Source organism: Tachypleus tridentatus, chromosome 4 (genome assembly GCF_004210375.1).
Source record: "Tachypleus tridentatus isolate NWPU-2018 chromosome 4, ASM421037v1, whole genome shotgun sequence".
In the NCBI taxonomy this organism is placed as follows: Eukaryota; Metazoa; Arthropoda; class Merostomata; order Xiphosura; family Limulidae; genus Tachypleus; species Tachypleus tridentatus.
Window position 1 is genome coordinate 116687021 of NC_134828.1, and position 14603 is coordinate 116701623.

Genomic DNA, 14603 nt, shown 5'->3' on the forward strand with positions numbered 1-14603 from the left:
ATACGTAGAGTATGGCAGTAGAAATCCATTACATAAACTCACTACATTGAGATGCCAAGAAGAAACGAATGTTTGAGTCGTCTAAAGCAAAGAATGTTTGAATGTAATTTAGTGCAGTTTATTCTGCACAGATGTGAGAAGACATGTTTGGAAGGAACAAAAAACGAAAAAAATAACTTACGTCTGGTGTTTGGCTTCAACTGTAGAGGGTTCTCATTGGAAACATGTTTTACTGACATATCATTAACCTCTGAGGAAGGCGGAATCAAAAACAGAGCTTTTCTCTGCATAATTTCTGATCCAGTACGACCAAGATGACAACGTTTCCAACAACTGTTACCTAATTATGCGTGTCTTGAAAACCATAATGGAGACTTGCTGCATCTTCCATTGCCACCAAAATCCCATAACTTCAATCTAGTTGACTTGTGTATGATGAACTTGAACTACCTGTATATAATATTGAAGATTGGATGGGGAACAACCATCAGAACACATAACCGATCCCTTAGGATTCTATGCTCCGTCGTATCACGAATGCTATTATGACAGAAGATGGCCCATTCCATTATTATATAGAATAGTCAGCCAATGAAGATTGTAAAAAAATACAGCATACTTCTCATACATGACCCTTACTATAAGTGATAAAATCATAATATAATGATATCGTAGCAATTATTACTTTTGAAATAGAACAGGATTCTTTGTACTACATAACTGGAGATAATAAGAAAGTGTACTATTGATACAGTTTGTTTTTGAATTTCGCACAAAGCTACTCGAGGGCTATCTGTGCTAGCCGTCCGTAATTTAGCAGTGTAAGACTAGAGGGAAGGCAGCTAGTCATCACCGCCCACCGCCCACCGCGAACTCGTGGGCTACTCTTTTACCAACGAATAGTGGGATTGACCGTCACATTATAACGCCCCCACGGCTGGGAGGACGAACATGTTTGGTGCGATGGAGATTCGAACCCGCGACCCTCAGATTAAAACTCGCACGCCTTAACACGCTTGGCCATGCCGGGCCTGCTATTGATAGAGGACACAACAGTAAACACGAAGAATGAAAATAGCTTAAAACACTTTTAGCTTATAAATCAGGTTATAAATTCACTAAACATGGAATAGACGTATTTTATGAGGTTATTAATAACTAACCAACATTACAACATAATACAAGTTATTAATAACTAACCAACATTACAACATAATACGGGTTATTAATAACAAACCAACATTACAACATAATACAGGTTAGTAATAACAAACCAACATTACAACATAATACAGGTTATTAATAACTAACCAACATTACAACGTAATACAGGTTATTAATAACAAACCAACATTACAACATAATACAGGTTATTAATAACTAACCAACATTACAAGATAATACAGGTTATTAATAACAAACCAACATTACAACATAATACAGGTTATTAATAACTAACCAACATTACAACATAATACAGGTTATTAATAACTAACCAACATTACAACATAATACAGGTTATTAATAACAAACCAACATTACAACATAATACAGGTTATTAATAACAAACCAACATTACAACATAATACAGGTTATTAATAACTAACCAACATTACAACATAATACAGGTTATTAATAACAAACCAACATTACAACATAATACATGTTATTAATAACAAACCAACATTACAACATAATACAGGTTATTAATAACTAACCAACATTACAACGTAATACAGGTTATTAATAACAAACCAACATTACAACATAATACAGGTTATTAATAACAAACCAACATTACAACATAATACAAGTTATTAATAACTAACCAACATTACAACATAATACAGGTTATTAATAACAAACCAACATTACAACATAATACTGTTTTCATATTTAGCAAGTCAACTGAAGAAAGATATCGTTTACCGAAAACAGTTTTTTTAGATTAAAATACAGTTGTGTGTAAATGAAGGTGTAAATTAGTACAGTTGTGTGTAAATAAAGGTGTAAATTAGTACAGTTATGTGTAAATGAAGGTGTAAATTATTACAGTTGTGTGTAAATAAAGGTGTAAATTATTACAGTCGTGTGTAAATGAAGGTGTAAATTAGTGCAGTTGTGTGTAAATAAAGGTGTAAATTATTACAGTTGTGTGTAAATAAAGGTGTAAATTAGTACAGTTGTGTGTAAATAAAGGTGTAAATTAGTACAGTTGTGTGTAAATGAAGGTTAGTAAATTGGAAAATAAAACGTATCATTAACAACATGAATTTAAATATATATATAACATCTTAATCTAAAGTGTTATTGTGTTAATTAAATTAATTATTCAAGTATATATAAAACTATCGAAAACAGTGATATATACCAAGAACGGTAGTTAAGAAATGTTTGAAACTATATTGATGTCTCTACTTACGGTCTGTTACGTGGGTTTAACAAACAAGCAACATGTCTACGCTGCTGAATCATTGATATTATAAAAACACATTAAATTGTTTGAGCTTGAAACTTTGATTAGTTTAATATTTAAAAAACATGAGCCGAAAAATGTTTGAAATAAACTGAGGTCATGTGTAATTATTTTCAAAATAAAAACAAAGTGATGTGATATAGGATGATTTGTAAAATTAATGTTATTAAATATTGTAAAACAAGCACAAAATATTGCAACAGCGGAAGTTGTGTTAAGATATTCAACAAAAACACACCTCATCATCGTGTTCGTCCAAAATGATGACACGTACCAGTACAATATTTATCGCATTACCAATGGTTGCGTCGTGGTAGAGTGAAGACACCTGGAGGAAAAGATGGGGTTCGTTAATTGTCACACGTTTGTGTTGTGATTTAGTAATTTTATTAAGATACAAAAAAAAATATGTACTTTTGTGTTTATGTTTTACACTGGGGTCGTAGCACACTATTAGGTCCTCGAAACACATGCAAAAATAAATATATCTAAACCAGCCTTAAAAAAAAAAAAACTATTAACATACGAAAAACAGAACTGAATAGTAATATCGAGGAAAGACAGATATCCAATGTAAGTTAGAGCCCTGTAAATAAACAAACAAATGTAATTTTATAAGTTCAGTATGTCATTATTACAGGAGCTATCAATATCTTACCAGTTCACTAATCACATTAAATCTAAATTGTCAGCAGTGAATCTAACATTGATAAACGTGTTTAAAAAGTTCATGTTGTTATCTAATATTATTAGATTGTGTATAGAGACTTCGTCAAAACTCAAAATACACAATTGAGTAACGATTGTATTGCATCATCGAAGATGATTCCATCTTCTATAGATATATTACTTTCTTTGAGAGTTTCACATCTCTTTAGTTTATATTCGTTAATATGACTGTATTAGTTACATAATGACTCACGCCCTTTTAATAATAATTCTATTCTGTCTACGATGGATTTTGTTCACTTATACCCTAGTATCCCAATCTGGTACTTATTCACAGATAACGTCAGAGACAACAGGAAGGGATATGGACCCATCAATCTGGTACTTATTCACAGATAACGTCAGAGACAACAAGAAGGGATATGGACCCATCAGTCTGGCACTTATTCATGGATAACGTCAGAGACAACAGGAAGGGATATGGACCCATCAATCTGGTACTTATTCATGGATAACGTCAGAGAGACAACAGGAAGGGATATGGACCCACCAATCTGGTACTTATTCACAGATAACGTCAGAGACAACAGGAAGGGATATGGACCCATCAATCTGGTACTTATTCACTGATAACGTCAGAGACAACAAGAAGGGATATGGACCCATCAGTCTGGTACTTATTCACAGATAACGTCAGAGACAACAGGAAGGGATATGGACCCATCAATCTGGTACTTATTCACAGATAACGTCAGAGACAACAGAAAGGGATATGGACCCATCAATCTGGTACTTATTCACAGATAACATATTTGGAGCGTGGAACACTAATTAACAGTGTCTTATTAGTTTTCATAAGTTTTTCAATAAATTCACACATTCATAAAACTTACACTTTTACCGTTTCTACTTATTACAGTCCATGTCACCAGATAAACATTTGTCGTTTCTACGTACAACAATCTATGTCACGAGGTAAACATTTACCGTTTTTAGACACTACAGTCCATGTCACCAGTTAAACATTTACCGTTTCTAGACACTACAGTCCATGTCACCAGTTAAACATTTACCGTTTCTAGACACTACAGTTCTTGTCACCAGGTAAACATTTATCGTTTCTAGAAACTACAGTCCATGTCACCAGTTAATAATTTACCGTTTCTAGAAACTACGGTCCATGTCACAAGTTAAACATTTACCGTTTCCAGACACTACAGTCCATGTCACCAGTTAAACATTTACCGTTTCCAGACACCACAGTTCTTGTCACCCGGTAAACATTTACCGTTTCTAGACACTACAGTTCATGTCACCAGTTATACATTTACCGTTTCTAGACACTACAGTCCATGTCACCAGTTACACATTTACCGTTTCTAGACACTACAGTCCATCTCACCAGTTAAACATTTACCGTTTCTAGACACTACAGTCCATGTCACCAGGTAAACATTTACCGTTTCTAGACACTACAGTCCTTTTCACCAGTTAAACATTCACCGTTTCTAGACACTACAGTCCATGTCACCAGTTAAACATTTACCGTTTCTAGACACTACAGTCCATGTCACCAGTTAAACATTTACCGTTTCTAGACACTACAGTTCTTGTCACCAGTTAATCATTTACCGTTTCTAGAAACTACGGTCCATGTCACAAGTTAAACATTTACCGTTTCCAGACACTACAGTCCATGTCACCAGTTAAACATTTACCGTTTCCAGACACCACAGTTCTTGTCACCCGGTAAACATTTACCGTTTCTAGACACTACAGTCCATGTCACCAGTTAAACATTTACCGTTTCTAAACACTACAGTCAATGTCATCAGTTAAACATTCATCGTTTCTAGACACTACAGTCCATGTCACCAGGTAAACATTTACCCTTTCTCGACACTACAGTCCATGTCATCAGTTAAACATTCACCGTTTGTAGACACTACAGTCCATGTCACCAGGTAAACATTTACCGTTTCTCGACACTACAGTCCATATCATCAGTTAAACATTCACCGTTTCTAGACACTACAGTCCATGTCACCAGTTAAACATTTACCGTTTCTAGACACTACAGTCCATGTCACCAGTTAAACATTTACCGTTTCTAGACACTACAGTCCTTTTCACCAGTTAAACATTCACCGTTTCTAGACACTACAGTCCATGTCACCAGGTAAACATTTACCATTTCTAGACACTACAGTCCTTTTCACCAGTTAAACATTCACCGTTTCTAGACACTACAGTCCATGTCATCAGTTAAACATTCAATGTTTCTAGACACTACAGTCCATGTCACCAGTTAAACATTTACCGTTTCCAGACACTACAGTCCATGTCACCAGTTAAACATTTACCATTTCTAGACACTACAGTCCATGTCACCAGTTAAACATTTACCGTTTCTAGACACTACAGTCCTTTTCACCAGTTAAACATTTACCGTTTCTAGACACTACAGTTCACATCAGGATATCATTACTGGCATCTTTAATAAACCAGCTACCTAAGCTCTTTGTGTATATTTCAACTTTTCTCATTCCTGTTGTTGGAACCAGAGCTCTAGTTATTGACTACAACTATTGGATTGTAATAACAAAGAAATGTTGCAGAGGCCTAGGGAAAAACCTGATGACTCTTACGACAAGATGCGTATCCATAGGAATGTACACAAAGCATAAGAAACTGTGATCGGCAAAAAAAATAGACATGTTCCTTTGAACGTGGGAATAAATAAAGCGCTTTTAAAGTTCAAGCTACTTGGGTGATTTCATATATAAGTGCTAACATCACCACATAACTAAAGAGAGTAATTAGACTTACCTGTTAAAATAATACAAAATTAAGACATTTCCCTTAACTCATTAATAACAAGCGTACAAAAAACTGTTAAAGTGCTAAATATGGACTACATGATAGATGATAGAGTTTATGTAGTAACTCGTTAAAGATTCTCTAATATCTATATAGAAGAAACGTGACGACCCGTACATGGTCAAATATCCGAACATACACGTTACGTTGAACACCTGAGTACTAATAATGATGTTTCAGAACATTATCGAAAAGAACCTAGCCTGCCACAAGTATGTAACATCTTATCTGATGCTTATATCATAATGTTCTGGACAGAAAAAGTTAAATAATTCAGAAAAATAAACCTAAATTAAACAAAGAGCAAGGTTGTCCTTTAATGTAGGTAACGTAATGACACTTTAAAAACTTTAATAAGTTGAGCAACGTTGAAATTTTTATACACACACTTTAGGGTTAAAAATATTTTCAACATTATTTTGTGTACGTATCAATATAATAAGGTGTGACATATTCTATTCTAGATACAATGATGTCTGTAGTTTAATTATTGGTTAACATTTTGTGTATGTATCATTGTTCCTTTGATTTGTAACAACAATTTAGGAATGTCTTGTATTATTGTAGCATAAACTTGACTCATGTAAACACGTGTTTCGATGTTCGATTTACTGACGACAACATTCCAGTTTAGGTTTAACTGGATCTCTGAACATGCAGGATATCGATAGCTCCTGACGAAGCTGTAATAATGAAATATTGGGCTCATAAAGTTACATTCTGGAGATACAGTTCGTTATTTTACTTATCTTCATCGAAATGTATTATAATAAACTCTAGTTTACATTAAACAACCTTAGGAATATAATGATCCGGTTTGAGGGAAGATTTAGGTAAAACAGAACTATTGTGAATTATCACTATTTTGGCTGATTTGGTTTTGTTTTAAATTTCGCGCAAAGCTACGCGAGGGCTATCTGCATTGTAAGACTAGAGGGAATGCAATTAATCACCACCCACCGCCAACTCTTGGACTACTCTTTTACCAACAAATAGTGGGATAGACCATCACATTATAACGCCTCTACGGCTGAAAGAGCGAGCATATTTGGTGTGACGGGGATTCGGATCCTCAGATTACGAGTCGAGTGCCTTAAACATTTGGCCATGGTGGGCCTTTTAGCTGGTATACTTGTCACGATATTAGACGAATTGGATTAAGTCCATTCAGAAAGGCTAGGCTAAAGCAAAGATTAAGTCAGTCACATAAAACACAGCAAAACCAGCAGGCAGACATAATGTCATTTCACTATTTAACACACATTCCAGAAAAACCACTAGAAACTCATTCTAGAAAACAGAACTCTAAAGTTCAACATTTACAAGCTTGATTATTTTAAATGGAGAAATAGAACGAAGTGTTTTATCAGACTCACCATATTCATTATGGTTAAAACGTAAGTCTCTACATCATCGTTATGGTAAAAATCTTTCATTTTTTTATCCACCACAACAAGGGTTTCAACGTTTCTCTCCTTGCTAACTGACCGTTTCGTTCGGACAGGACTGCGCGCCGTGTGTTTCCGTTCCCATAGCTGTCTTTTACCGATGTTTTCCTTATCACTGTCTATGGAAAGACATTAAACAGAGTTGTCATTACCTTGGCTGCTAAGGTGCAACAACCGTAGATGTTACAACGGGTATTAAATATATCACTGTAGCTGCAATGTTGTAATCCTTTTACATCTTATAACAGGTATTAAGTGACGAAGTTGTATCTATAGCTGCTAGGATGCAATGATTGTACATCTTATAACAGGTATTAAGTTAGAAAGTTGTATCTATAGCTGCTAGGTTGTAATTATTGTACATCTTATAACAGGTATTAAGTTAGAAAGTTGTATCTATAGCTGCTAGGTTGTAATGGTTGTACATCTTATAACAGGTATTAAGTTAGAAAGTTGTATTTATAGCTGCTAGGTTGTAATGATTGTATATCTTATAACAGGTATTAAGTTAAAAAAAGTTGTATCTATAGCTGCTAGATTGTAATGATTGTACATCTTATAACAGGTATTAAGTTAGAAAGTTGTATCTATAGCTGCTAGGTTGTAATGATTGTACATCTTATAACAGGTATTAAGTTAGAAAGTTGTATCTATAGCTGCTAGGTTGCAATGATTGTACATCTTATAACAGGTATTAAGTTAGAAAGTTGTATCTATAGCTGCTAGATTGTAATGATTGTACATCTTATAACAGGTATTAAGTTAGAAAGTTGTATCTATAGCTGCTAGGTTGTAATGATTGTACATCTTATAACAGGAATTAAGTTAGAAAGTTGTATCTATAGCTGCTAGGTTGTAATGATTGTACATCTTATAACAGGTATTAAATAAGAAAGTTGTATCTATAGCTGCTAGGTTGCAATGATTGTACATCTTACAACAGGTATTAAGTTAGAAAGTTGTATCTATAGCTGCTAGGTTGTAATGATTGTACATCTTATAACAGGTATTAAGTTAGAAAGTTGTATCTATAGCTGCTAGGTTGTAATGGTTGTACATCTTATAACAGGTATTAAGTTAGAAAGTTGTATCTATAGCTGCTAGATTGTAATGATTGTACATCTTATAACAGGTATTAAGTTAAAAAAAGTTGTATCTATAGCTGCTAAATTGTAATGATTGTACATCTTATAACAGGTATTAAGTTAGAAAGTTGTATCTATAGCTGCTAGGTTGTAATGATTGTACATCTTATAACAGGTATTAAGTTAGAAAGTTGTATCTATAGCTGCTAGATTGTAATGATTGTACATCTTATAACAGGTATTAAGTAAAGAAGTTGTATCTATAGCTGCTAGGTTGTAATGATTGTACATCTTATAACAGGTATTAAGTTAGAAAGCTGTATCTATAGCTGCTAGATTGTAAGGATTGTACATCTTATAACAGGTATTAAGTAAAGAAGTTGTATCTATAGCTGCTAGGTTGTAATGATTGTACATCTTATAACAGGTATTAAGTTAGAAAGTTGTATCTATAGCTGCTAGGTTGTAATGATTGTACATCTTATAACAGGTATTAAGTTAGAAAGTTGTATCTATAGCTGCTGGATTGGAATTATTGTACATCTTATAACATGTATTAAGTTAGAAAGTTGTATCTATAGCTGCTAGGTTGTAATGGTTGTACATCTTATAACAGGTATTAAGTTAGAAAGTTGTATCTATAGCTGCTAGGTTGCAATGATTGTACATCTTATAACAGGTATTAAGTTAGAAAGTTGTATCTATAGCTGCTAGATTGTAATGATTGTACATCTTATAACAGGTATTAAGTTAGAAAGTTGTATCTATAGCTGCTAGGTTGTAATGATTGTACATCTTATAACAGGAATTAAGTTAGAAAGTTGTATCCATAGCTGCTAGGTTGTAATGATTGTGCATCTTATAACAGGTATTAAGTAAGAAAGTTGTATCTATAGCTGCTAGGTTGCAATGATTGTACATCTTATAACAGGTATTAAGTTAGAAAGTTGTATCTATAGCTGCTAGGTTGTAATTATTGTACATCTTATAACAGGTATTAAGTTAGAAAGTTGTATCTATAGCTGCTAGGTTGTAATGGTTGTACATCTTATAACAGGTATTAAGTTAGAAAGTTGTATCTATAGCTGCTAGATTGTAAAGATTGTACATCTTATAACAGGTATTAAGTTAAAAAAAAGTATCTATAGCTGCTAGATTGTAATGATTGTACATCTTATAACAGGTATTAAGTTAGAAAGTTGTATCTATAGCTGCTAGGTTGTAATGATTGTACATCTTATAACAGGTATTAAGTTAGAAAGTTGTATCTATAGCTGCTAGATTGTAATGATTGTACATCTTATAACAGGTATTAAGTAAAGAAGTTGTATCTATAGCTGCTAGGTTGTAATGATTGTACATCTTATAACAGATATTAAGTTAGAAAGCTGTATCTATAGCTGCTAGATTGTAATGATTGTACATCTTATAACAGGTATTAAGTAAAGAAGTTGTATCTATAGCTGCTAGGTTGTAATGATTGTACATCTTATAACAGGTATTAAGTTAGAAAGTTGTATCTATAGCTGCTAGGTTGTAATGGTTGTACATCTTATAACAGGTATTAAGTTAGAAAGTTGTATTTATAGCTGCTAGGTTGTAATGATTGTATATCTTATAACAGGTATTAAGTTAAAAAAAGTTGTATCTATAGCTGCTAGATTGTAATGATTGTACATCTTATAACAGGTATTAAGTTAGAAAGTTGTATCTATAGCTGCTAGGTTGTAATGATTGTACATCTTATAACAGGTATTAAGTTAGAAAGTTGTATCTATAGCTGCTAGGTTGCAATGATTGTACATCTTATAACAGGTATTAAGTTAGAAAGTTGTATCTATAGCTGCTAGATTGTAATGATTGTACATCTTATAACAGGTATTAAGTTAGAAAGTTGTATCTATAGCTGCTAGGTTGTAATGATTGTACATCTTATAACAGGTATTAAGTTAGAAAGTTGTATCTATAGCTGCTAGGTTGTAATGATTGTACATCTTATAACAGGTATTAAATAAGAAAGTTGTATCTATAGCTGCTAGGTTGCAATGATTGTACATCTTACAACAGGTATTAAGTTAGAAAGTTGTATCTATAGCTGCTAGGTTGTAATTATTGTACATCTTATAACAGGTATTAAGTTAGAAAGTTGTATCTATAGCTGCTAGGTTGTAATGGTTGTACATCTTATAACAGGTATTAAGTTAGAAAGTTGTATCTATAGCTGCTAGATTGTAATGATTGTACATCTTATAACAGGTATTAAGTTAAAAAAAAAGTTGTATCTATAGCTGCTAAATTGTAATGATTGTACATCTTATAACAGGTATTAAGTTAGAAAGTTGTATCTATAGCTGCTAGGTTGTAATGATTGTACATCTTATAACAGGTATTAAGTTAGAAAGTTGTATCTATAGCTGCTAGATTGTAATGATTGTACATCTTATAACAGGTATTAAGTAAAGAAGTTGTATCTATAGCTGCTAGGTTGTAATGATTGTACATCTTATAACAGGTATTAAGTTAGAAAGTTGTATCTATAGCTGCTAGATTGTAATGATTGTACATCTTATAACAGGTATTAAGTAAAGAAGTTGTATCTATAGCTGCTAGGTTGTAATGATTGTACATCTTATAACAGGTATTAAGTTAGAAAGTTGTATCTATAGCTGCTAGGTTGTAATGATTGTACATCTTATAACAGGTATTAAGTTAGAAAGTTGTATCTATAGCTGCTGGATTGGAATTATTGTACATCTTATAACAGGTATTAAGTTAGAAAGTTGTATCTATAGCTGCTAGGTTGTAATGATTGTACATCTTATAACAGGTATTAAGTTAGAAAGTTGTATCTATAGCTGCTAGGTTGTAATGATTGTACATCTTATAACAGGTATTAAGTTAGAAAGTTGTATCTATAGCTGCTAGATTGTAATGATTGTACATCTTATAACAGGTATTAAGTTAGAAAGTTGTATCTATAGCTGCTAGGTTGTAATGATTGTACATCTTATAACAGGTATTAAGTTAGAAAGTTGTATCCATAGCTGCTAGGTTGTAATGATTGTACATCTTATAACAGGTATTAAGTAAGAAAGTTGTATCTATAGCTGCTAGGTTGCAATGATTGTACATCTTATAACAGGTATTAAGTTAGAAAGTTGTATCTATAGCTGCTAGGTTGTAATGATTGTACATCTTATAACAGGTATTAAGTTAGAAAGTTGTATCTATAGCTGCTAGGTTGTAATGATTGTACATCTTATAACAGGTATTAAGTTAGAAAGTTGTATCTATAGCTGCTAGATTGTAAAGATTGTACATCTTATAACAGGTATTAAGTTAAAAAAAAGTATCTATAGCTGCTAGATTGTAATGATTGTACATCTTATAACAGGTATTAAGTTAGAAAGTTGTATCTATAGCTGCTAGGTTGTAATGATTGTACATCTTATAACAGGTATTAAGTTAGAAAGTTGTATCTATAGCTGCTAGATTGTAATGATTGTACATCTTATAACAGGTATTAAGTAAAGAAGTTGTATCTATAGCTGCTAGGTTGTAATGATTGTACATCTTATAACAGGTATTAAGTTAGAAAGCTGTATCTATAGCTGCTAGATTGTAATGATTGTACATCTTATAACAGGTATTAAGTAAAGAAGTTGTATCTATAGCTGCTAGGTTGTAATGATTGTACATCTTATAACAGGTATTAAGTTAGAAAGTTGTATCTATAGCTGCTAGGTTGTAATGATTGTACATCTTATAACAGGTATTAAGTTAGAAAGTTGTATCTATAGCTGCTGGATTGGAATGATTGTACATCTTATAACAGGTATTAAGTTAGAAAGTTGTATCTATAGCTGCTAGGTTGTAATGATTGTACATCTTATAACAGGTATTAAGTGAGGAAGTTGTATCTATAGCTGCTAGATTGTAATGATTGTACATCTTATAACAGGTATTAAGTTAGAAAGTTGTATCTATAGCTGCTAGGTTGCAATGATTGTACATCTTATAACAGGTATTAAGTTAGAAAGTTGTATCTATAGCTGCTAGGTTGTAATGATTGTACATCTTATAACAGGTATTAAGTTAGAAAGTTGTATCTATAGCTGCTAGGTTGTAATGATTGTACATCTTATAACAGGTATTAAGTTAGAAAGTTGTATCTATAGCTGCTAGGTTGTAATGATTGTACATCTTATAACAGGTATTAAGTTAGAAAGTTGTATCTATAGCTGCTAGGTTGTAATGATTGTACATCTTATAACAGGTATTAAGTTAGAAAGTTGTATCTATAGCTGCTAGGTTGTAATGATTGTACATCTTATAACAGGTATTAAGTTAGAAAGTTGTATCTATAGCTGCTAGGTTGTAATGATTGTACATCTTATAACAGGTATTAAGTTAGAAAGTTGTATCTATAGCTGCTAGGTTGTAATGATTGTACATCTTATAACAGGTATTAAGTTAGAAAGTTGTATCTATAGCTGCTAGGTTGTAATGATTGTACATCTTATAACAGGTATTAAGTATTAGAAAGTTGTATCTATAGCTGCTAGGTTGTAATGATTGTACATCTTATAACAGGTATTAAGTTAGAAAGTTGTATCTATAGCTGCTAGGTTGTAATGATTGTACATCTTATAACAGGTATTAAGTTAGAAAGTTGTATCTATAGCTGCTAGGTTGTAATGATTGTACATCTTATAACAGGTATTAAGTTAGAAAGTTGTATCTATAGCTGCTAGGTTGTAATGATTGTACATCTTATAACAGGTATTAAGTTAGAAAGTTGTATCTATAGCTGCTAGGTTGTAATGATTGTACATCTTATAACAGGTATTAAGTTAGAAAGTTGTATCTATAGCTGCTAGGTTGTAATGATTGTACATCTTATAACAGGTATTAAGTTAGAAAGTTGTATCTATAGCTGCTAGGTTGTAATGATTGTACATCTTATAACAGGTATTAAGTTAGAAAGTTGTATCTATAGCTGCTAGGTTGTAATGATTGTACATCTTATAACAGGTATTAAGTTAGAAAGTTGTATCTATAGCTGCTAGGTTGTAATGATTGTACATCTTATAACAGGTATTAAGTTAGAAAGTTGTATCTATAGCTGCTAGGTTGTAATGATTGTACATCTTATAACAGGTATTAAGTTAGAAAGTTGTATCTATAGCTGCTAGGTTGTAATGATTGTACATCTTATAACAGGTATTAAGTTAGAAAGTTGTATCTATAGCTGCTAGGTTGTAATGATTGTACATCTTATAACAGGTATTAAGTTAGAAAGTTGTATCTATAGCTGCTAGGTTGTAATGATTGTACATCTTATAACAGGTATTAAGTTAGAAAGTTGTATCTATAGCTGCTAGGTTGTAATGATTGTACATCTTATAACAGGTATTAAGTTAGAAAGTTGTATCTATAGCTGCTAGGTTGTAATGATTGTACATCTTATAACAGGTATTAAGTTAGAAAGTTGTATCTATAGCTGCTAGGTTGTAATGATTGTACATCTTATAACAGGTATTAAGTTAGAAAGTTGTATCTATAGCTGCTAGGTTGTAATGATTGTACATCTTATAACAGGTATTAAGTTAGAAAGTTGTATCTATAGCTGCTAGGTTGTAATGATTGTACATCTTATAACAGGTATTAAGTTAGAAAGTTGTATCTATAGCTGCTAGGTTGTAATGATTGTACATCTTATAACAGGTATTAAGTTAGAAAGTTGTATCTATAGCTGCTAGGTTGTAATGATTGTACATCTTATAACAGGTATTAAGTTAGAAAGTTGTATCTATAGCTGCTAGGTTGTAATGATTGTACATCTTATAACAGGTATTAAGTTAGAAAGTTGTATCTATAGCTGCTAGGTTGTAATGATTGTACATCTTATAACAGGTATTAAGTTAGAAAGTTGTATCTATAGCTGCTAGGTTGTAATGATTGTACATCTTATAACAGGTATTAAGTTAGAAAGTTGTATCTATAGCTGCTAGGTTGTAATGATTGTACATCTTATAACAGGTA

General features: G+C 32.4%; 1 protein-coding gene across 1 annotated transcript in view; it reads right to left on the bottom strand.

The window, feature by feature from the left end:
• Positions 1 to 14603, bottom strand: part of LOC143249932 (A disintegrin and metalloproteinase with thrombospondin motifs 6-like) — a gene marked incomplete at its 5' end in the record, with an annotated part of 99817 nt that overhangs the window by 60524 nt on the left and 24690 nt on the right. The window contains 2 exon segments of the mRNA XM_076500549.1: positions 2715 to 2804; positions 7402 to 7592. Of these exon segments, the coding sequence (XP_076356664.1) occupies positions 2715 to 2804; positions 7402 to 7592 (281 nt within the window).